Genomic DNA, 25624 nt, shown 5'->3' on the forward strand with positions numbered 1-25624 from the left:
CTTCCATCAAGACCAGCATAGCTAGCTGGCACGCACCGTTCCAGATGGTACACACAGTTGGCAACGCGCCAGGGGTGGGCAAGGAGCCGTACACACGTAGATGTGTACGTTTTCCCGTACACACACGTGTACACATAATTTTCATACACGTGGGAAGGTTATACAGATGTTATGTATGTGTACACGCATGGAGACGCTAAGCTGCACATTTGTCTGTTTATATGCAGCTGTAGCGGAGTGGACAGCTGTGCAGGAGACCAGCTGAGTTGGAAGAAGGGAAAGAGAGGAAGAGTGCAAGAGAGAAAGAGCAAAAGAGAGGGTGATGATGTTAGCGTCATGCACTACCCTACCTTCCCCGAGACCAACACCAGTAAACACCAAATGTATAAAAATATCACCATCTGTCCCCACCACACTACCGTCACTAACACCATCTGTCCTCACTACCCTACCCACACTATCACCACTACCCTTATTATCACCATCTGTCCCCACCACCCTACCCTTACTATCACCAACTGTCCCCACTATCACCACCTGTCACCCACCATCATCACTATCACCATTACCCTACCCTTACTATCACCATTTGTGCCCACCACACTCGCTATCACCACCTGTCCCCACCACCCCACCTTTACTATCACCATCTGTCGCCCAGCACTCACTATCACCATCTATCCACACCACCCTCACTATCACCATCTGTCCCTAATACCCTAACAATCACCCATCCCCATCCATTCTCACTATCCTATCACCACCAGACTCCACTATCCTCACTATCACCATCCCCACCCATTCTCACTATCCTATCACCATGTCACCACTACCCTATCACTATCTGCATCCACAACCCACACTATCACCACTTGTCTCCACCACCCTCACTATCACCATCTGTCCCCACGACCCTCACTATCACCATCTGGAGGAGGAGGAGGAACACGAGGTGCCCGATCTCCAACAATGGCAAAGATAACGATAATGATAAGACAGGAGACCTTTTGGTACACAAAGAGGAATAAAGAGAAGATGAAGAGGAACCTAACCTTTCTAACTCCCTCTCTCTTTCTCTCCCTCCCCCCCCCCCTCTCTCTATGAGGTAAGAAAGTGGGCCCAAGCCTTATCTTTGTTTTGGTTGCGAGGGCCCGGTGAACCCGTCAATACTGCTTAAGTTGGCAACCCCTCTCAAGGGGGAAAAATACATATATTCATGCGTGTGTGTGTGTGTGTGTGTGAGAGAGAGAGATTCACCATAGTCTTGGATCACGTGCCGGCCTCGTGATCGACAACTATTATCCTTCCTAATGACATATTCACTCGCGTGCGTGCGTGCACTATCAATAACAATGGCCTAGACCCCGCGCCGGAAGTTCAGAAGGACTCCCACTCCCGTGACTAGGAGTGGGAGACTGGAGAGAGAGAGAGAGAGAGAGAGAGAGAGAGAGAGAGAGAGAGAGAGAGAGAAACACCGCTACCAACCCAAGGCCTCCTCCGATTCATTCGAGGAAACAACTTTCTCAAACATTGACCAGTCAGTGTGTCATACTTGACATATATAATAGATCAACGTTAATGGTCCACTGAAGGACCGGTCTGTCCCCTGGGGGACGATACAGCCTCTGTACCTGACAACGGTGGTTCCATCCGGGTAAGGTTGTCTGTATGGTGAGTACATGGGACCGGAAAGTCATGAAAGTGCGCTTACCGGGGATCGAACCTGGATCTTCCGTTTTCCGTGGCAGAAACGTTACCCACTGTTCCACGCGGGCTCAAACTTGATATATGGTAACAGGAGATACGAAGGAGGAAAAAACCATCACACACTAAATCGTCACAAACGAAAACGATTTCTTCCTACTTCTGGTGTCAACAGTGGTGGTTTGGAATGAAAGGCCAACTTCTGGCGCCAACGGTGTTTTGGAATGAAAGGACAATTTCTGGCGCCAACGACGGTCGACTTTTGGAACGAAAGGATAATTTCAGGCGCCAATGGCGATTTCGAATGAAAGGACAACTTCTGGCGCCAACAGTGGTGTTGTTTTGGGATAAAAGGACAATTTCTGGCGCCATCGGTGGAGGTGCTTTCGAATGAAAGGACAACTGCTGGCGCCAACGGTGTTTTGCAACGAAAGAAATTAAACCATTGTTAATAACAAATGGCGACAAAACGTCTCTGAGAACTTAGGCTGACCCCAAATGGACGTGACCTAGCCGGAAGTCACGCGCACGTCAAGGCGAGGTCACGCGGCCTACGTGGCACGCCAGTGCCACACTTCTTCCGTGACGCGTGACGACGAAGTCACATCACACTGTGTGATGTCACACTCCACTGATATGCCCCCAGTTGTTGGTGTCGACGTGGTGGTTGTGATGAAGATGATGATGATGATGATGGTAGTGGTTGTAATGATGATGAGGATTGTAATGATGATGATAGTTGTAATAATGATAATGGTGATGATGATGGCTGTAATAATAATGATGTGAATTGTTGTAATAATGATAATGGTGATGATGATGGCTGTAATAATAATGATGAGAATTGTTGTAATAATGATGATAACGATGGCTGTAATGATATGATAATAGTGATGGTTGTACTGATGAGGATGATAATGATAATAATGATGACGACGATAATGTTGATGATGACGACGACGATGAGGATGATATTGATAATGATGACGATGATGGTAGTGGTGATGATGACGAAGACGAAGATGATAATGACCGATCATTTTATCTTTTGTGACGCCAGACGATTTTATTCACTTCAGGGAACTCCAGCGTAGAGAGGAAATGGGTCCCCCCATTGATTCACGCGACCTTTAAGACCCTGACCTTAGTCCCTTCGTCTGACCTTAGCCGTTGGCCTTTGGACCCATAAAGTGGCGGCACACTAGGCATTTCTCGCTAACATGCTATTTGCTTCTGCTACTTGGTTTGAGTAGCAAAAGTCAAATTACTCTTTCTGACGTCATAGAGAGAAGCTGAATGACGAACTAAGATTAGTTAAATCTAGAATACAAATAATAGACACATTGTTGGATTGTAGACTTAGGGAAGTCTAGAATAGCGTAACCCAAGTCGTTCCTACTCAAACCAAGTAGCAAAGGCAAGTAGCATGCTAATCTAGTGATATTTGTAACTGACCCCAAAATATGCCGCCAAATATATATATATATATATATATATATATATATATATATATATATATATAGAGAGAGAGAGAGAGAGAGAGAGAGAGAGCGTCTGCGTGGAGCAGTAAGATCCGGGTTCGATTCCAAATCCCTTCCACGGCATTCGAACCCCTCCCCACAACGGCGGACACCAGAGGCGCGGTAGACCAGTGTCGCACATAAACTACAGCACCTCAGAGTAGCCCGGTCTTGCATTGGACCATTAGGCTGAAGTACATCACATAAAACCGCCACGTCACGCTACGTAAACCCACGTGATACAAGACGATTGCTGCCGACGGACGTGACGCTATCTGACAGAGTGCCACGTGACACTGCAGTAGCGCGTGACGTAACACTGGTCACGTGTCATGTGACACGGGTGAAGAGTGGGTGGGTGGGGAGGGGGGATGGAATGGGTGGGAGAGGAAGGGAGAGGGGAGGGAGGAGGAGAGAATGGAGGAAGGAAGAGGGAGGAAGGAGGAGAGAGGAGGGAGGAGAAGGGAAAAGGAGGAAGATGAGAGGAGAAGGAGGAGTAGGAGAAGGAGTAAGAGGAGGAGGAGGGGAAGAGGAGGAGAAAGAGGACAATGAGGAGGAGTAAGAGGCTAAGGAGGAGGAGGGTGAAGTGTCTGCACTTCCACGCGACGCCTCTTGTGACGTCATCGCACGAAACGTGCGTCCCCCGGTGCTGACGATGGTGAGTGTCTGCAGCGGTGATAGTTGGTAGTGATAGTGGTGGTAGTGTCTGTAGTGGTGATGGTGATAGTTGGTGATAGCTGTCGGGGGTGCTGGTGATAACGGAGAAAGAGTCCTGCCATATTGTCTTAATATGATGACCTTGCTTGCGTCACCCTTGTTAAAGCCCTTGATCCACTTCGGTGATAGTGGTGGTGGTGATTGCAGTGTTGAAAAATGGCGGTGGTGGTGGTGACAGGGTCATGGTGATAGTGATAGGGGCTATGGTGATGATGATACTGGTGCCAAAGTAGATGGTGACAGTAAATTACTTATTTAACAAATATTTTCAACTGATTAATATTTATATTACCGTGACATATAAGCTGCCTAGGCTAATGTTTATTTGTGGAGAGAGAGAGAGAGAGAGAGAGAGTGAGTGAGAGAGGAGAAAGAGAGAACGCTGGAGACCATATCAAAGGGGGCACGGAGGAGGAAGAGTAGGAAGAGGAAGAAGAGGAAGACAACTCGAGGAACGGTGACAGCTCGCCCCCCTTGAGCAAAACACCGATGCAAGGGACAAAACTACTGTCCCACTCAGTCCTGTAGTATCCTATATAAAATCTATATTTGCACAAAACCAAAATACATCAGAAAAGTATGCAAATACAGCTAACGTTCTTGTTTTATTACTACAATATTATAAACAAAAAATAGCTTACACCATAAGAAGTTATGTATAAAGAAAATTATCAAATTAATCAATAACAAACGCTATATTTGCATAAATTTATAAAACAAGTCATGTTTGCAAAACACCGCTAAGTCAGCGATTCGAGCGTTCAAGGACCTGACACGGGAGGGCAAGAGTGAAGGGTTGGAGGTGTCCAAGTGCCTATTTTCTATTTATGTAATAAATTACCTATTTTAATAAATTACATATTAAATAAAATATCTACATTTATTCAATTATTTGTTTACCGATTTTACAATTACATTTTCTTCAATTTTGTTGTTGCATTATATACGCACTAAACTTATTATTTGTTGATATTTATTAATTCATTTTCTATATGTGTCTACTGACTAAGGATTTAAATCAGTCGTAAGGATTAAATTAATCCTTAGTAACCCTTTTTCAGTTATATTTACTCAACTGACGGAACCCCACGAAAACAACGAGAAAGAAGACAACCCTTCTGAACAATACGCACATAAAAACCAGGGCTGCGGAGTCGGATGGTATAAGGTCCGACTCCGACTCCTTTGATTCCTCCAACTCCGACTCCTTTGATTCCTCCGACTCCGACTCCTTAACTCCTTGACCCCTATGTGGAAATCTATTCTGCAGATCCATATACCAGCCTCCCACACCTATTCAGCAAGCATTTTATATTTTTCATGTATATTATTTTTTACGTGAAACATTCACTTGTATGATAAATATGCTCACACATACACTCAACCAGCTTTATATATGTATATGCACACAAGCACGTATATTCGTATAAACATATATATATTAAATATATAATGGTATTATTTATGCTCATGATCATCTACCAGCTTATTAGCACTTTTAGATCTGTCATGGCAGAGTTGCCACTTCAAGCTAGATATTTTCTTTTTCCTTTGTGCCCCTCCCCTCCCCCCCAAAAAAAAATCATCTGTTGTTTCATTTGTCCAATCTCATAAACCTTCTATCACAATATTAGGAAAAAAATGTGACAAATCATGATGAGGAAAGATTAATGGAGGATGCCCTACTTAGTACTTACTGCAGAATTAATTTCACCATGTTATCATAAAAACCAGGAATCAGTTCAGGAAAGATAGAGACAACCTTCCCCTGTGCACACTGTTCATATCTGATGTTGTTCCTCCCCTTTTCAGTCATCATCAAATGCTGTGACATATGCTCTAATGTCATTCCTATCTGGCCTCTGAGACTGGTCAAAGTTTATCTCAGGGCACTTCCGTTGACTTTTACATACATGAAGACGTACGTGCATAGTGCATACGTAGTGGATATATGATGGGTGGGAGTGGGTTTATGCCTTTTGACTTGGCTACCTCCCTGATAAGGGGGAAAAAGCCTTTTGTATATAGATAGATAGAATTATGGTTATGAGTTAAAGCATAAATATCTGGTACACTTAGGCTTAATTTGCAATTGTCTTTATAGCATAATCAGTTTTGAATTAGATTAAAATGGTTCGTGATTTTCTTTACTCTGATTTCTATCTTACATTACTTCACTTGTAGGCCTATTGTATTCACTAGTAACCATGATCAGTAGCCTGTTTCATTTTCGTATATTTCAAACCACTAAATTTCTTTGATAAATGTATGATTTTTATATTCTGAAGTAGCTTTATCATAATCTAGCATATTTCTATTAAAGGAAAATGCGATAAAACTACCGAAAACGAAGGAAAAGTAAATTCACTGGGAGACACTGCTTCAGGCAGAATCTGCAGCTGTTTGTTTACATTAGTACTAGTAGCACACAATGCCGTCACATGGTGGCAGCACGAATTGACTCTGACTCCGACTCCTAGTACTCTTAGAAATCCGACTCCGACTCCAGCTAAAACCTCCGACTCCGACTCCGAAGCCCTGATAGAAACGTACACATGCCCGCGCGTACATGGAAACGTACACTCACGCATACACACGGTTCGATGGTGTAGTGGTATCTCACTCGACCGATAATTATCAGTAACCCGATACATCAACTCTGGTGGGCAGAGTTGTGTGTGTGTGTGTGTGTGAAAGAGAGAGAAAGAGAGAAGAGGGGTGTTACAGTATTACCCATACATAGATATGACTGAGCTCTCCTCCGGGAGGGTGTTGGCTGTCGATCACGGGTCCAACACGTGATCTATGACTGTGGTGAATCAATCAGACACAAGTAGCTTCGTATAATGTTATTACATTGATCATAAAACTCAAATAGACACACACATATACATTGCCGTGTGTGTGTGTGTGTGTGTGTGTGTGTATTCACCTCGGATCTGCTGCAGTCTCTGTCGAGACAGCCAGACACCACCCTACGGCAGTGAGCTCAGAGCTCCTTATTAGCCGATCTCTGGGTAGGTCTGAGACCACTCACACACCACACACCGGGACAGCAAGGTCACAACTCCTTGACTAACGTCCCGTACCTACTCGCTGCTAGGTGAACAGGGGCTACACGTGAAAGGAGACAAACCCAACTTATCTCCGCCCGACCGGGGAATCGAACCCCGGTTCTCTGGCTTGTGAGGCCAGTGCTTTACCAATCCGCCACCGAGCCGTGTGTGTGTGTGTGTGTGTGTGTGTGCGCTATCCATGTACATACTCACTACATATTCTAATACTACTACTACTATTACTACTACTATACACGAAAGCGTATAACGAATTACGCATCAAGTTGGAGAACACACACGGGTCGACGGTGCAGCGGAACCGTTCGGAGCCGCTAATCTAGAAGTCCGAGTTCGATCCCCGTCCAAGGCTGAGATAATTTCAGTATCGATGTACCACGAGCCGGCACTTCAACTCTCATGGGCAAAGAGATGAGAGAGAGAGAGAGAGAGAGAGTGTAAGGTCACATTATCCACAAATTGGGTCATATATAAGCTCTCATCCGATAGGGTAACAGCTGTCGATCACGAGTCCCACACGTGATCCAATACCATGCTGAATCACCCACATGTGCATAAAACTCAGACCTCAACTGAACCAGACATTTCTGCAGCGGATAGGGGGAGGTGGGAGGGGGAAAGGCAAGGGGGGAAATTGATCGCCTCCCCTCTCCCCCCTAAACCCATTGAACATAATCAATGACGCCGTGTACACATATGTGCACAATCTCTCACATCTGCATAACACACACACACACAAACGTACATACACGTTCGAATTGCTCGTGTAAGGGGGTAGCGTCTCCGACTCCCACACTCTGGTACCGAGGTCGTGCCTCAGCGCGAAATCTTATCACTGGATGCCGTTACTGTTTCCCTTAAGCAAAGAGACTGTGTGGTATGTGCAAGATGACAGCATTACTTGTACACTAGATTACATAACCTCTGAGCTCTCATCCTCAGGGATCATAGCTGCCGATCACGAGCCAAGCACGCGATTAACATCAACGAACAGCACTCTAGAGTGTGAGAGAGCTCTCCTAGTGTTGCCACTAACGGAAAGCTAGTGTTAGGGGAATACTCAGTGATCCAATTTAGTGTTAAATTGATCTAAGCAACAGCAATCCATAAACACAAGGACAACTGGGACAGAAAAAAAAATCGCCTAAATATTCAGTAAAGAGCAAGAAAAAGAGATAAAGAGAGAGAGAGAGGGCGCGGGGGTGGGAGAGAGTACATACCTACACACTAGTACATACTATCCACCGACTTCCTCGTTCGTAGATACTATCGTCGGGGTAGTACTACTCGGCTACGCGCGCGTACAATCAATACCTTCCCAATTACTACCGGCCGACTGCGCAGGCAAGCACGGGGGATTCCGCGCATCAAGAGCGTTTGCTTTAAAGCAACACGGCCATCCGCGGCGGTTGTATAGCGGTTGGTGTGTGCGTGCGTGTGTGTGCATGTACGTTCGTACGTACTCGTATGTATATATGTAAATACGTATGCAAATGTATGTACTCCCTACCTACCCCCGCCACGTGTGTGTGTGTGTGTGTGTGTGTGTGTGTGTGTGACAGTGAGAGATAGATAGATAGAGAGATAGAGGGGGTTGTCTATAGGTTAGTATGTTTTATGTATACAAAATATATGTATAATTCATGCACGTAAGTATCTATGGGTGAGAGAGAGAGAGAGAGAGAGAGAGAGAGAGAGAGAGAGAGAGAGAGAGAGAGAGGGGGGGGGGGATTGGCTATAGGTCAGTATATACAGTTTGGTTTATATATACAAAATATATGTATAATCCATGCACCTAAATAGCTATGGAAGAAAGAAAGAAAGAGAGAGAGAGAGAGAGAGAGAGAGAGAGAGAGAAGAGAGAGGAAGAGGGAGAGAAAGAAGAAGAAAAGGAAGAAGGGGAGAAGGGAAAGAGAAGAGGAAGAAGAGAAAATGAAGAAGTGGAAAAGAGGAAGAGAAAAAAGAGAAAGAAGAAAGAAAAGGATCAAAAGGAAGAAGATGAAAAGGAAAGAGAGAGAAAGAGAGAGAGAGAGAGAGAGAGAGGGGGGGACCACCCCTACATTCTAGACTGCCTAGCAACGAAACGTAACCTATACGACCCATCGTCAGGCGAAGAGATAAACTTACATATCTGTTGTCTGTACACAGACACAGACCAACAAGCACAAGCACGAGGTACTGTCTGTGCCAGCATAAGGGACTACAGGGGCGCCCCTACGGACCCGAGGCGTTGAGAGGAAGGGATAGAAATAAATCAATGAATTTCTTGAAGACTAAAAATGTAAACAATGAACTTGGCGCGCCTCGGCCACGCTGAAACCAATGCTCCACATCGCACATTGATGTTGGGTTCATGATGCGTACATGTTATATAACATGTTACGTACATGTTATGCGACGTGTTACATATATGTTATGCGACGTGTTACATACATGTTACGCGGCGTGTTAGGTACATGTTACGTGAACATAGTACTGGGCTACAGATCAACAGCGCTTCATAAGTATAGACAATCTCACGACGCCAGTCAGTACGATTAACGACCCAACCAATAAATATGAAAATACGTAATAATAATAATAATAATAATACGAATAGCAACCCCTTGATAAATAAGAAATATGTAATAGTAATAATAATAACACCAATAATAACCCCCTTAATTAATCAATTATATAGAAAATAAATAAAATTATGAAACTATCAGTTGCCGACGAGTCTATATCAAGCCTTTTATAAGTTACTTGGTGAAACGTCGTTTTAATAAAGGCCCGCCCCAAATGTGGTATTTTTATAAATAAGAAAATGTATAACAGTAATATTAATGATGATATAAACAAACGAAAAATAAAAATACACAAAAATCACAGTATGAGGAAACGGGAATCAATTAGTCTTCAGCATCTGTCTGTACTTGAGAACACGTGGCATGATTTCGCATGTTTTTGAAATTCAAATACACACACACACATATATATATATATATACGACACACAAAATAAATAATAATAGACAAATAAATAAATAAATAATAATACTCACACACACATATATATATACGACACACAAAATAAATAATAATAGACAAATAAATAAATAAATAATAATACTCCTATCTGACAACCGTATCTTCGCCCCCCTTCATTATCCGGAGCCAAAGGCCCTTATACTCGCAGGAGCCAAAGGCCCTTCCATTCGCTGGCGCCAAAAGTCCTTCCACTCGCTGGCGCCAAAAGTCCTTCCACTCGCTGGCGCCAAAGGCCCTTCCATTCGCTGGCGCCAAAAGTCCTTCCACTCGCTGGCGCCAAAGGCCCTTCCATTTGCTGACGACAAAGCTCCTTCCACTCGCTGGCGCCAAAAGCCCTTCCACTCGCTGGCGCTAAAGGTCCTTCCACTCGCTGACACCGAAGGCTCTTCCACCGGGATGACGATCCACAGGTTCCCAACGCCCCACCGTCCACGTCCCTGCCGGGTACCTATTCCTTGAGCGTGGGTGGTACTTAGTCCCGCTGTCGCCAGACGATTTTAATCACTGTTGTAACAGCCACCCCCTATTTAGGTGGTGAAATAAACCACACTCCCTAAATGCGTTATTCAGTGTTGTATTTACCCAAAAGTGATGTATTTCCTCGAATACATTATTTGTTGATATATATGGGATGCAGACCTTTTTAGGGATAAACCTCAATACAGACCCACCCTCACCTCACCCTAAACACCCCCTACCAACAACACCTGCGAACGGTGAAAATAGCAATTTCTCACAACCCCAACCACACCTCTGTCACCCATCAACATCTGTGTACACAAACGGTGCTCCCACTCCCCCAAAACTCCCGTATCCCCCCAAATCAGGTACACATGTTCTTCACAGCCTTCCCCCCCCCGACACACACACACTCAACAAACCCCAACTCTGTGTTGACTAAATCTGTTCCCTCACACACACGACTCGATGGCGCAGTGGTCACAGACCCCGGCCGCCACTACGACGGTCTGGGTTCGAATCCCGCCAAAGGCTAAATTAATTTCAGTACCATTGCGCTGCGAGTCGTTACTCCAACTCTCGTGGACGGGGAGTTGGGTATGTGAGTGCGTGTAAGGTCACAACATTACCCATAGATCGGTCATATATGAGCTCTGAGCTCTCATCCGGGAGGGTAACAGCTGTCGATCACGAGTCCAACACGTGATCCAAGACCATGGTGAATCTCACACGTCTGTATTTACAAATCCCCACTCCCTACCTGACTCCCCCACCCACCCACTCCCACCTCAAACGTGTTTACATGGCTGTCCCCTCTCTCTCCCAACCACCACCTATGTTTGACATATCCACACTTCATACAAGGGACCAGATACTAGGTCGTAAACTACGTTATCGTAAACTAAGATATTGTAAGATACACTGTAAAGTACGATATCGCAAGTAACTTCGTAAACTACGATATCGCAAGATACTAGATCGTAAACTACGATATCGCAAGATACTAGATCGTAAACTACGATATCGCAAGATACATCGTAAACTACGATATCGCAAAATACATCGCCAACTACGATATCGTAAGATACATAGGAAACTACGATATCGTAAGATACAATTTTCAACTTACGAGGTCGGTTCGTGGTCCTATCGAGCAGAAGGTTGTGGGGCCATCCCCGCAACTGAATAAAAGCGTCTATCCTTAGCCAGAATAGAACCAATGAAGATCAATTTTGCCGTAATGAGATTGTCTAAGGTTCCCAGTGTGAAAAATAATAACAATGACGTCATGAATAATAATAATTATAATAATAATAGTTATTAATAATAGTAACAATGCCAATAATAATAATGAAAGGCGCAGATATCAAAAATAAATAAATAAAAATACAAAAGCAAAGACACTTCAGCTGTCATCCATTACCCGCTCTGCGCGGTGACTAGACATGCCAGCCTGTGTCACACTCACTGCCGCCACGCGTTGGCTCCGTTTGCGGGACTCGAACCCACCCACCCTAACTCGTCGCCACACCCTTCCCTAAAAGCAATTCGACGAGTTTTGACGAGTCGACCAGCTGTCGGAGAGCTGGTGCATGAGTCATGTCGTCGACAGGATTGGACGACGCATGTGGACACACAGCCACCAAGCCCCCTTTGTCCAGCCCCCAGACACAGCAGCCACCCCAAACGGCGACCTAGCAACACAATCAGCCTCTCTCTCGAATCAGCTATTCTCTCTCTCTCTCTGAAGGATCAGCTTCTCTCTCTCTCTCTCTCTGAAGAATCAGCTTCTCTCTTTCCCTCTCTCTCTCTCAAGAATCAGCTTCTCTCTTTCCCTCTCTGAAGAATCAGCTTCTCTCTTTCCCTCTCTGAAGAATCAGCTTCTTTCTCTCTCTCTCTGAAGAATCAGCTTCTCGCTCTCTCTGAAGAATCAGCTTCTCGCTCTCTCTGAAGAATCAGCTTCTCGCTCTCTCTGAAGAATCAGCTTCTCGCTCTCTCTCTGAAGAATCAGCTTCTCTCTCTTTCAAGAATCAGTTTCTCTCTCTCAAGAATAACCTCTCTCCCTCTTTCTCTCTCAAGAATCGGCTTCTTTTAAATAAAATCACCTGGCGACAACCAGAACAAGCTCTCCCAAGTACAACACAACCCGCCCCCTAATAGGGGGGAACCCCTTTCACCTCCAATGCCCCATCCACCCAACCCCCCAAAGACATAAAACGCCCCTAACCCATTTCCCCCCTATGGACATTAAACTCCCCCCTAAAGACATTAAACTCCCCCTCCCAATTCCCTGGGTGATGCGCAGGCACCCCCTAATCCCGTCACAGTTGTTCCCTATTACATACACGCAATCCCTAAATCCCAGGGACATAACACGTGCGTCCCTTAGGATCATCTCCCCCTTGCATCTTTTGTAAGCTTTATTTCCTCTGTCTGTAAGTTCACATAAAATGAATTTTATATCTTGACTATTATAAATCAAATCTATTCAGTTCTAATTACGGTTGAATTAAGCGAAAAAGGACACAGAATGTTTCATTTTATTTTATTGCTACATAAAGTGACCATTTCCCTCCCCATTCGGTAATTTATTACATCGTATTTGCCTTTTATCCTCGTCGACATACGCAGCATCACTCGAGTCACTGCGTAGAGTAAGTTTCCTTTAGACAGCGCATGCGCGACTGGCGATATGACGTCACAATGTCAACAAGCGATATGACGTCACAATGTCAACAAGCGATATGACATCAAAATACCTACGAACGACATGACGACTAAACGGCAAGTGACAAAGTGTCAACCAGAGGCATGACGTCAAAACGCCAATAATCAAAATGATGTCACACCGGCAACAAACGACATGACGTAAAAACGTCAAACTTCGACATGACGCCATAACGCCAACAAGCGACATGATGTCAATGTGGCAACAAGCGACATGACGTCAAACCGTCAACAATCGACATGACATCAAAACGTCAAGAAGCGACATGACGTCAAACCGTCAACAATCGACATGACATCAAAACGTCAACAAGCGACATGACGTCAAAGCGCCAACATAGGGAACTCCTCCGTACCCGCAAACTCGTACAATATTTACTGAAACTACGCAAATATATATTTTCTTGTTCTATGACTAAACATTCGTTTAAAATAAATCAGATTAATAATAAGGGAATTACTGTATTCAAATACATTAACCATTTAACAATATAAGACGTACTTGCATAATATCAATTTAGTCTTGGGGTATGAAACTTCACAATACGAACTAATGCAGACTACCACCAATACGCATTATTATATATCATATAAAACATTAAGGAAATAATCAAACACATAAATAAACATATAGGTAAAAAACCACAAATATAAAATAAACATTTAAATAAATAAAACATTCGATACGTGCGTAAATAAATTAATAAATAGAAAATGTGAACCTTTTCAACTTCCCCCCCTCCCTCCTCCTCTTAGAACTCCCAATACAAGGACGATTCACCTAAAAACTGCCCGACCTTCGAGAAGCATCCTGAGTACTGTCCAACGGCCCCTGGAAATTGGTGGAGACAGTTTTTATTCCATTCCGTGTATTCGTTTATCTAATTACCATTTTCTCTCTCGAAAAAATAAAATAAATTAAATCACTTAAGCCCCTTACATTCCTGATGGTTCTTTATCCTGGCGCCGTTTGGGTATTTTATTATTATTTTCTTACAATCTTATGTCGTCACGTTGTCTTCTCTTCAACTTAATAAAACAGCCCAGCGACAACAATAAAATTTTCTAACGGACGTCAAAATAATAATAACAATAACAATAATAATAATTTATTACTATTATTTCGTCATCTTTTAACGAAGACAAAGCGAAGATTTTTTTTAACGTGAAATCCTTTAGCAATTTTGTTTTGTTCAAAGCCAAACGATTCTATTCGGCTCAGTGGGGACCTTAACGCTTTTCCTACCGTGACGAACTTCAATGATTTTGTTCTGTTTAAAGACGAATCAATCTTGGACAAGAGCCATGGTATAAAACAAAACAGAATAAAACACGTTTGGACAAATTCCAACGCCTGAAGATAACGGAAAACTGGAATCTTCGCATTAAAGGTCACTTGACACTGAATTATTTAGGTAATCGGGTCTTGAATTACTATATTACACGCTACAGCCCGTGGCAGAATAAATCACTAGGTCACGACGACTTAAGAAATAACAAACAAATCCCCAAGAGGCTGGACGAGGAGCTAAAACATGCTGCGAAAATGCAATCCAGTCATTTGCAAACTGCCAACGACATTTGGCGCCAAAAGACGCTTCCACCTGACTTACCTTCATTCACAAGTCCTTGTCGGGGCAGATCTTCCACTTTCCCTGCTCCCTCACCCATCGTTTGGATCTGAAACTCCGCCATTCTTTCCACAACGTACACCTACTCCATGCGCGGACTTCTTGTTACACTCCACTCTCTCAACTAAACTCATCTTCCGAGATCACCGACTCCCCCTCACCATCTCGCTTTGTTTACGATCTCGGGCGACGTTGCCACATCTCCAGAGGTAAATTCTCATATATACTACACTAGTTATCGTGTTTTGTAGAATACTTTACTAGATATTAACCTGAGAATAAATATTCTGAGCGTAGTATCGATATATGGTTCAGGGATCCAGTTTAAGGTAAAATTTACGATCTTGTTCCTTTAAACCTTATATCTTTAAGAACATTAAAGTATGAACTCGCGTAAGGTTGTAGACTGACAATGAATCTATGTCAAGTATGATAATACAGATTGTTTGAATGGATATATGAAGTAATCCATATAAAACACTCAAAAGTAGGCTTATAAAACCTCAGACTTCTATGTTTTACATTTGTATGGAAACAAAGGAAAAGACAGCCAGCTTTCTGTATCGGTCATTCTTTATGCAAATTTCAGTAAAACAGTTGTATTTAAAACCGTTTGAATGGATGTTTCAAAAAGAGGAAATATATTATTTCATGTAAATTCAACAGTCTATAATCTGTTTCCATCATCTCTACAAATATGAACCAAATCTATCGACCAATAGCAGCTGTACTCCCTACACTTCATCGGATGCCAACATACAGTATTTTTTCTGCACAAATTATTAAAGCGAAATACTTTATTTTTTATTACTTAATATGTCTTATATAATTTTTCATTTGTATTTTACATTTCGGATAATTCATTTCAGAGACATCAACTTAGATCACTTACCAAATGACAATAGACAATGAAAATTACATCATAAATAATGACAAAGATTTTATTAATAGGCATATTTTCATATTCTTAATCAGCCGTTTCATTATATCTTTTGTGGAAATAAACTAATCTTGTCGTAATCGAACGCAACATACCTGAAATAGATTTGTTTACAAAACAAACTAACTGTGGTGCTGGTACGTAGACCTCAGAAATTCTTAATTTCTAATGTACTTATTATATGATATCATGTACTTAATTAGTCAATTACAGCATGCCATCGATAGTTTATTGTATAGATATGATAAAAGAAATAGAAACACCAAATGTTAGCTCTAATTACATTAACCATACTCCACAGTATAAAGTATTGGCTAGTTACCTAGTACCCAAAACAAAATTATTTCTGTCAAAACTTGTATGCTGCACAAATAATAATATATAAGATTTTTGTCTATGATGTAGTTGAAAGGCTGGCTTGTGATTTTTCAGTGATGTGCTTTAAGAAGTTAAATGTTCTTGTATGATGTATTTACACTGAAACTATCCATATTTAATATTATAATTATACCAGTAACCAAGGGATTTTTCCCCAATATTATGGGATATAAGGGAGGTAGCCAGATCAAAGGTATGTACCTACTCCCACCCATTCCACTCCCATCCACCACCCATTCCTCCCTGTCATCTTAGCTCTTTGTGGATTAAGAGTTATCCTTTCCTCCTGTCCACTCCCCTGGGTCAGAAGCAGTGTCGCAAGACAGCACATCCACAGCAAGGCTGCTTCACTTAATTGTTGACACTCCCCTTCTCTGTCCCCACATGTAAATAATAGAGGATTTGGGAGAAATCCCAGTAAAGTTGAATTTCTGAACAATTTAACTCACGACCTCTAGAAATATATTTTCCTGTTGATTTTGATGTGTTTTCAACAAATCAAGGATTTGTTATTGGCAGGAATTACTCATTTTTAGTGTAGCACTTATCTTTTCAAAGATAACAAATATACACAAAAACAAGTCATTTCCAACAACTACGCACATCAGAATTGTTGAAAACTCTTAAAATCAAGAAGAAGAAAAATAATTTTTGGAGGCCATTTACCAACAGCTATGCACCTCAGAATTGTTGAAAATACATAAAATCAACAAGAAAAAATATTTCTGGAGGTTATTTAAACTTGTGTTTACCAACCCGTCTATTACTGAAGATACTACTTAGCAGAAAATAGCTAGTGATCCTCTGTAATGGGCACTGTCTTAGCCTCATGATAGGAGAAAGTTTGTGACATAAACCACGTAAAAAAAATAAATTGAGAGAACGAGGAAACACCTGAGTTAGCTTGGAACCATGCTGGGAGTTAACAACTTCAGTACAAGTTAAATTCTTGTGAGCAGCATTGGCTGCCATATGTACAATTCAACACACTATTTGCATTATAAAATATAAAGTCACTGCTGTATTATTCGTTCCCTTTTCCTCTGAGTAATGATAAACAGAAAACGTGATCAAGCCAGTTTACAGAATCTGGGGGTAACTTATGTACAACTACAAAAGAAAAAAATTATATATATATTATATATATATATATATATATATATATATATATATATATATATATATATATATGCTGATTACCACAAGGAAAAGAAAAGTTCTTGAAATCCGAGCGCTTTCGTGATATTTGTTCACATCTTCAAGGATTACAATAGAATATTGTAATCCTTGAAGATGTGAACAAATATCACGAAAGCGCTCGGATTTCAAGAACTTTTCTTTTCCCTGTGGTAATCAGCATAACGGTGTAGTCATGTGTGTTTTGTGATACTTGTGCATATATATATATAATAAGTCCAAAAGACTATAAACTAACCGAGCAAGTGGGTCTACCCCACATCTATCATAATTCTTCCTTCCTTCCATTTCATTCTTTCCTTCCACTAAACCCCCAATTCCCCCTCCCTCCCTCTCCCCCATCTTATCTATCCTCCCCTCTAACTAAACTATATATATATATATATATATATATATTCAAGATGTCGACGCCAGCATCCTAGTGAACCCAGTCTCGCCTCATGATGGCTGTGTAGATATCATCATACCGAAATGGTTAACAACACATTATTTTCTTGTCCAGTTTTTTTTTTTTTTTTTTTCTTATGTGTAAGATATTGTTCATTGGGTGAATTAAAAATTGTATTTCCCAGGGGTCGAGGATGTTGGTGCCCATATTTACATTGAACATAAATCAGAAGATAAGTCCAGGGAAAGTGACGATTGGCAAGTACGATGGTGCCCACTCGTGCCTCACTGCCGCCACAATTGGCGATAAGGTAAGATACTCCTCGATATGTGTCGGAATGGATTCAGGGCTGGATTAAGCTGTGTGTCGGAATGGATTCAGGGCCGGACTAAGCAATGTGTTGGAATGGATCCAGGGCCAGATTAAGCTGTGTGTTAGAATGGATCCAGGGCCGGATTAAGCTATGTGTTAGAATGGATTCAGGGTCGCATTAAGCTATGTGTTGGAATGGATTAAGGGGCGGACTAAGCTATGTGTTGGAATGGATTGAGGAGCAGATTAAGCTATGTGTTGGAATGGATTCAGGGGTAGATTAAGCTATGTGTTAGAATGAATTCAGGGCCGGATTAAGGTTACATTGGGCCCTAATCCAATTGCAGTTTGGGTCCCCTCATCTTAAATAAATTATACAAGATCTGAACAATTTTATTTTTCATTGAGACATCAGAATGCATTAATGATACAATATATATACATATAACAGATTTCTGGGATTTCCGTAAATCATAATATGGGTTGGTGCTCATTATGGGTTGGGTCTATCAGGTTTGTAGGCCTTTCAGTGCTTGGAGCCCTATGCCTTGACGTAATTGGTGTATAGGATAATCCAGCCGCCCAGAATTGATTTATAAAATTATTATATGATTCGTCAGACCTGGGCGCATTCCTCGGTGCATTCCTAGGTGCATTTCTCGGTGTTCTGAGTGGCACGGCTTTGCTCAGGACACCGAGGAACACGTCCAGCTCTGCCATTTGTCATAAGGTTCTGCCCCCTGCTAAATAAAATCATCGGGTAATAACCTGGACAAAATATCTTGTTTATGTCATTGTAGTGTCAGGATTAACCAAGATGGCCTTCACCTGGACCTGGTCCTGGTCTTGGCTGGGAGAGATTGTTGTTTGGAATTAGCAAAGACAGAATATCATAAAATGCATTAATGTATCGTTGCAACAATGGGATTGATTAATGAAAATAATAATGATAATAATAATAATAATAATGATAATAATAATAATAATGATAATAGTAATTAATAAAAATAATAATAGTAATAATAATAATAATGTTGATAATAATAATGGTAATAATAATGATGATAGTAATAACGGTAGTAATAATAATAATTACAACGATAACAATAATGGTGATGAAAATAATAGTAATAGTATTAGTGAATGAATACATAATACTGTATGATTTAACTTGTACACAAGTGAAATTTTATTATTTTTCTTCTATGAAGGTCCATTTTTCTCTATGTATCTTATTGTCAATAACTTTGTAGTCAATACTTTTACCACTCATCAGAATTTACATTACAGGTTTTCATACACCATCCGCACCAAAGACTTGGCGTGTCTGGCGGCAGGATATCTCTCAGCCAGACAAGTGCGGAAGTTGCCCTCCTGAACATTAACCAGACAGTCTCCGCATTGGCTGCAGGGCGGCTGACAACCTCTGGTGTATCGGATACGCTGGTCGTTGGGACGCCAACAAATATATTGGCTTACGATGTCCAGAACAATGCGGATGTGTTCTACAGAGATGTGAGTCTATTTTTACCTTTAGTATTTTACCTTTAGTAATGGCCATTAGGTACCCCAACAGGTAATAAGACCACGTAACAAGGTTGGATGCTATAGCAGTGTTAGTGTGCAGGTTGCAGCCCCTATGCACTGAGAGGTCAGCAGGAAAAGTCGTACTTGTAGAGGTCTTCTCTAGTAGACAATTCTTTCGCAATTTTACTTTTAAAAGATTCTACGGTTTTGGCACTAATGGTTTCTTGGCTCAGCTTGTTCCACTGTTCTGTAATTCTTTTAGGTAGGAAGTTTATTCTGTAGCTAGTTTGGTGTTGTAATTGTAGCTTTAAGTTGTGACCTCTGGTCACTGTATTAAGTGTTGTAAGAGTAAAACGCTTGAGAGCATACTGATTATATCATGAGCTTTTTTTGTGTGTGTGAATTTGTATTTGAAAAAGAAATTAGATGATATTGGAGACTGTGTGATCATTTTAAGATTAGGTATTAATCCCATTGTTTCTTGATCCTAAGAATTAGAAAAATATAGCACAACCAGATAGTAGTAGTAGTAGTAGTACATACATATATACATACATGCATACATACATACATACATACATACATACATATATACATATACTAAAGGCTTTTTTCCCCCTTACAAGGGAGGTAGCCAAAAAAAAAAAAGGCATAAAAACCACTCCCACCCATTCCATCCCTATCACACTCCACACCCCTCCACCCTCTTCTCTCTTTGTTATTTATTTATTTCTTTCACTCTTTTCTTGTTTTTCAATATTTTAAATTTTCAACCAAATCTTAGGTTCCCGATGGTGGAAATTCAATCGTCATTGGGAGATTAGGAAGGAACCCACATCCTCTGGCTCTTGTTGGGGGTAATTGTTCAATTCACGGTTTCGACGGTGAAGGCAACGACCCGTTTTGGACGGTGACTGGAGACAACGTAACATCACTTGCTCTGACAGATTTTGATGGAGACGGAGAAAATGAGGTAAGATCGCTTTTTTCAAATAGATTTTTTTTTTTTTTTTTTTTTTTTTTTGAGTTTTTATTCCAAGATTTTTTCCCTCATAAGGGAGGCACATACATACATATACCAAAGGCTTTTTTTTTTTTTTTTTTTTCTTACAAGGGAGGTAGCCAAAAAACAAAGACATAAAATCCACTCCCACCCATTCCATCCCCTACATACTCCACTCCCCTCCACCCCCCTGGGAAATACCCAAGTCAAAAGGCATGTACCCACTCCCACCCACTCCATCCCCATATACTCCACTCTCATCCACCCCCCTGGGAGGTACCCAAGTCAAAAGGCGTGTACCCACTCCCACACACTCCACTCCACTCTCACCCACTCCACTTCCACCCACCACCCTTGTTACCCTCTCGTCTTAGCTCATCATAGATGAAGTTTAAGGGGATGAGTTATTGATAACATTAATCACAAGCATTTTCCATATAATTCCCAATGCCTCATGGTACCATACTCACAGAGCTAGGCACATTACTGCCGAACAGGTAGTATGTTACCAAAAAATCTATATATATGTATACATATGCACATTGTACATACATACATATACCAAAGGCTTTTTTCCCCCTTATAAGGGAGGTAGCCAAAACACAAAGACACAAAAACCACTCCCACCCATTCCATCCCTATCACACTCCACTCTACTCCATTGTGTATATATATATATATATATATATATATATATATATATATATATATATATATATATATATATATATGGGCAGGGGGTTCTCTCTTATGCTAGTTTCGTTGAATGTGATGGATTATTTAGTGTTTTTATGCCTTTCCCTTTTTGGCTACCTCCCTTGGAAGGGGGAAAAAGCCTTGGTATATGTATGTATGTTTAAGGTATTTTCTCTATACCTTAGAAAGGTCTTAATCTCTTTTGTAAGAGTAGAGATGACTACCGTAGTCGATGACCAACTACGGTAGAGTCATCTCTACTCTTCCAAAAGAGATTAAGACCTTTCTAAGGTATAGAAAAAATACATTCAAGAAATTACATACATACATATACCAAGGCTTTTTCCCCCTTACAAGGGAGATAGCCAAAAAGGAAAAGGCATAAAATCATTCTCACCCATTCCATCCCTGAATACACTCCACATCCCTCCACCCTCCCTCTTATCTTAGCACCTCCTGGATGACGGGTCATCCCTGCACCTTGTCCACTGCCCTGGGTCAGAAGCAGTGTCGCAAGACACAGCACATCCACAGCAAGGCCACTTCATTAAATTGACGACCCCCCCTCTCCGTCACCCCATGCATATAAGGAGAAGACGGGGAGAAATCACTTCGGGCTGCGTCAAATTTTGCTCACACATACTACCTCACCCCCCATCCCCCTGCCCATTCCACCTCATGCATCACAACATCATCCATATACAACCATTCTCCATTCACCCATGTCTTCTGTCCTCTCCCGTCCTTCCTCAACAGACATTCCCCTCTTCCCCAAAGCCCCCTTCACCCCATCCATCCACCTCATCCTAGGACGTCCCCTCATGTTCACTCCCTCCACATCTGCCTTCCATACCTCTTTTACTAGTCTTTCTTCACTCATTCTTTCCATGTGTCCAAACCATCCTAATACTCTTTTATCAACCCTATCTCCCAACTCCTTTTCCACCCCTGTTCTCCTCCTCACCTCCTCATTTCTCACTCAATCTAGCCTAGTAACCCCCATCATACTTCTCAGACACCTCATCTCAAATACATTCAAACTCCTTCTCTCTTCCTCTCCTATGTTCCATGTTTCTGCCCCATACAGTGCTGTTGGCACAATCACTCCTTCATACAGTCTCCTCTTAGCATCCATTCCCAAATGTCTATTCCTCACTACGCTCTTTAATCCACCAAGGCATTTACTCGCTTCTCTCAATCTACATTCTACCTCCACCATCACTCCACCTTTTCCTGCCTCATTTGCACCCAAGTATCTAAAACTATCCACTTCCTCCAGTCACTCTCCCTTAATGCTCACTTCCAGTCTACTGCCACTTTCACCCCTTCTACATCTCATCACCTTACTTTTACCCACATTTATCTTTAGCTTTCTTCTATCACATACTCTCCCAAACTGTCACCAACTTCCTCAATCTCTCCTCCGATCCTCCCACAAGCGCAGTGTTGTCAGCAAACAACAGCTGGCTCACCTCCCATTTTTCTCCATTTTCTTTAACCGTCTTCAATCCCTGACCCACTACCCTTGCATTTACCTCTCGCACCACCCCATCCATGTATAAGTTGAACAGCCAGGGTGACATAAGGCATTTCAAATCCTGACACAAGCTCTACTACTCTCATAAAAACTCTTGACAGCTCCCAGAAGCTTTCCTCCTATCCCATATATCTGCATAACCTCCCACAGTGCCTTTCTGTCTACCCTATCATAAGCCTTTTCCAGATCCATAAAAGCCCAAAAAACATCCTTCCCCTTTCCTATAGCTTTCTCACATATCTGTCTTACCATAAAGATCTAATGTACACAACCTCTACCTGTCCTAAATCTACACTGTTCCTCACCAATTACTCCCTCTGTTCCTCTCCTAATCCTCTCAATCAAGATCCTCCCATAAGCCTTCCCAACTACACTTAACAAGCTAATCCCTCTGAAACTACTACATTCACACTTGTCCCCTTTTCCCTTGTAAAGAGGAACTATACAGGCACTCCTCCAGTCCTCCGGCACTCTACCCTCTCTCCAGCAAACAGTAAATATCCTCACCAGCCAGTCCACCATCACTGTACCTCCCTTTTTCAGCATTCTGCATGGCATCTATCCAGACCAAGTGTCTTACACACACACATATATATGTATATAATACGCATTAACAGAAATGCACTCCAGATTTTTCAGTAACGCACTACCACCTGTCCGGTGGTAACATGCCCAGCATTGCATACTCAACACTAACAATCGTAGACAACACAATATATCTTCTCAGAGTGAACCTACATGAAGGCAGTTGCCAGTTACCTAAAGGCCATAGGTCTTATGCAAGAGAGATCGGGGACAATGAATTGATTGATCAATTGATTGATTGATACCCACACAAGAGCTGAATCTTAATTTTGCTTTGTATTTTCAGTTGCTGGTTGGTTCGGAGGATTTCGATATTCGGGTTTTCAAGAATGATGAAATCATTTCGGAGATGACAGAGACGGAGGCAGTAACGGCCCTGTGCGCCATGCAAGGATCCCGTTTTGGTTACGCCCTTTCCAACGGGACCGTTGGCGTCTATGAAAAAATGGCACGATGGTGGAGGATCAAGGTTAGTGTACATACTCATACATTTACGACTTCACTATGACAGACATTATATCAAATAATTTACTTTAAAAGAGAATCAGTATTTCTAACTCCTTTACTGACAAAAGTTTAGTATATAAGGAGCTTTTAGTGTTTGGCAGTCCTTGTCCTCAAAAAAATGCAGGTAAGCAAAAAAAGTACTCTCCTAAATTTTCTCCCTGACTGCTAGGTGAGCATTTTTTTCATATTTTGTTAATTTAATCATGACAGGGTTTACCGTTTACTGTCCTATCTCATGCTGTGTCTTACAAGAGCCCAAGCAGTAAAGCCCCGGAACGAGGTAGGGTTACTCGATGAATATACCGTGATGCTGTGCTTAATTTTGTGGTAAATATCATCATTGAGGCACACGAAATTTTAACTTCGATTTTCGTAGGTCGTAGGTGCTTGTTTTATAGTGATCCTCATTTCAAATTTAGGCACATTATGGAGAGGGCATGAAAATGTGCACCTTAAAAGACAAGCCTTATTTGGATAGTGTTTACTGTGGGACAGTTATCTTTGGCTTAAGGTACATTATGGGTATAAAGGGGTTATGATTATTTGCCAAGGTAAGAGGGAGGGAGGAGGGTGGAGGGGAGTGGAATAAATTGGAAATGGAATGGGTGGGAGTGATTTCTATGCCTTTTTCTTTTTGGCTACCCCCCATGTAGGGGGAAAAAGCCTTTGGTATATGTATGTATGTATGATTATTTCAACTCATCCCTAATAATGTGCTCTACAGGCTTAATTTGAGGCAGTCTTCCACAAAAAAAAGACAGATCCCTAATAATGTGCTCTACAGGCTTAATTTGGGGCAGTCTTCCACAAAAGAAAGACAACAATGAATTGATTGTATTGCTTCTTCTCCCAATATAAAGGATGCACCCATTGTATAATAATATTCTACATAAAAGTGACCGTTTTCACAAAGGGTTCATTATCTATTTGTATTGAATTCTTATGAATTTGAAATCCTAATGCTGTTATTGATTTAATAGGCAGTGACAAAGCAGATGGAAAAAAATAAAGTTCTTGGAATAGAAACTAAGCTCGAGATTCAGTTAACAGAAAGAATAGCTTATCACAGTATTCAAACGGTTCTAAAGGACCACATGATGATACCCTCACATCTTGGTCCCCTACAATAAAGACTACAAAGAAAACTTACCAATAGTACAAAACAAACTCTTAAGAACAATAACAGACACTAGCCTCCAGAAGAATATCCATAATCATATCAAGTAGGGAAGAAAAGGTAAAAGGTACAGATGGAGAGTTGATAATGGAAGAGATGGCAGTGAGGGGAAGATGGGCAGAATATTTTAGGGAGTTGCTGAATGTGAAGGAGGATAGGGAGGGAAAGATAGCTGCAGTGGGAAATACGAAGAAAATGAGAGTGATGAGTGAGGAGAATGGAGGAGAAATAAGGAAGGATGAGGTGAAGGCAGTTGTAAAGATGATGAAAGCAGGTAAGGCACCTGGTCTGGATGGATGTCATGCAGAATGTCTGAAAAAGGGAGGTTCAGTGATGGTGGACTGGTTGGTGAGATTATTTAATGTTTGCTGGAGAGAGGGTAGAGTACCGGAGGACTGGAGTAGTGCCTGTATAGTTCCTCTTTACAAGGGAAAAGGGGACAAGTGTGAATGTAGTAATTTCAGAGGGATTAGCCTGTTGAGTGTAGTAGGGAAGGCTTATGGGAGAATCTTAATT

The 25624-nt window shown here is 41.6% G+C and overlaps 2 protein-coding genes across 5 annotated transcripts in view; one reads left to right on the top strand and one right to left on the bottom strand.

Annotated features, from left to right (window-relative positions):
- The window catches only part of LOC143020816 (uncharacterized), a 112532-nt gene extending 97534 nt beyond the window's left edge, over nucleotides 1-14998 (bottom strand). For 3 of the 4 annotated variants that reach the window (XM_076177611.1, XM_076177610.1, XM_076177613.1), the window contains exon 1: nucleotides 14844-14998. In XM_076177611.1, the coding sequence (XP_076033726.1) occupies nucleotides 14844-14925 (82 nt within the window). In that variant the 5' untranslated portion in view covers nucleotides 14926-14998. The remainder of the gene's footprint in view (nucleotides 1-14843) is intronic. The other variant, XM_076177612.1, reaches the window with a different exon arrangement.
- An 873-nt stretch (nucleotides 14999-15871) lies between these two features.
- The window catches only part of LOC143020817 (BBSome complex member BBS2-like), a 44046-nt gene continuing 34293 nt past the window's right edge, over nucleotides 15872-25624 (top strand). Inside the window, exons 1-5 of the mRNA XM_076177614.1 lie at nucleotides 15872-15938; nucleotides 17949-18074; nucleotides 19367-19591; nucleotides 20388-20576; nucleotides 23711-23893. Of these exons, the coding sequence (XP_076033729.1) occupies nucleotides 17958-18074; nucleotides 19367-19591; nucleotides 20388-20576; nucleotides 23711-23893 (714 nt within the window). The 5' untranslated portion in view covers nucleotides 15872-15938; nucleotides 17949-17957. The remainder of the gene's footprint in view (nucleotides 15939-17948; nucleotides 18075-19366; nucleotides 19592-20387; nucleotides 20577-23710; nucleotides 23894-25624) is intronic.

Source organism: Oratosquilla oratoria, chromosome 40, assembly GCF_046742065.1.
Source record: "Oratosquilla oratoria isolate Oo_2021 chromosome 40, ASM4674206v1, whole genome shotgun sequence".
NCBI classification, from domain to species: domain Eukaryota; kingdom Metazoa; phylum Arthropoda; class Malacostraca; order Stomatopoda; family Squillidae; genus Oratosquilla; species Oratosquilla oratoria.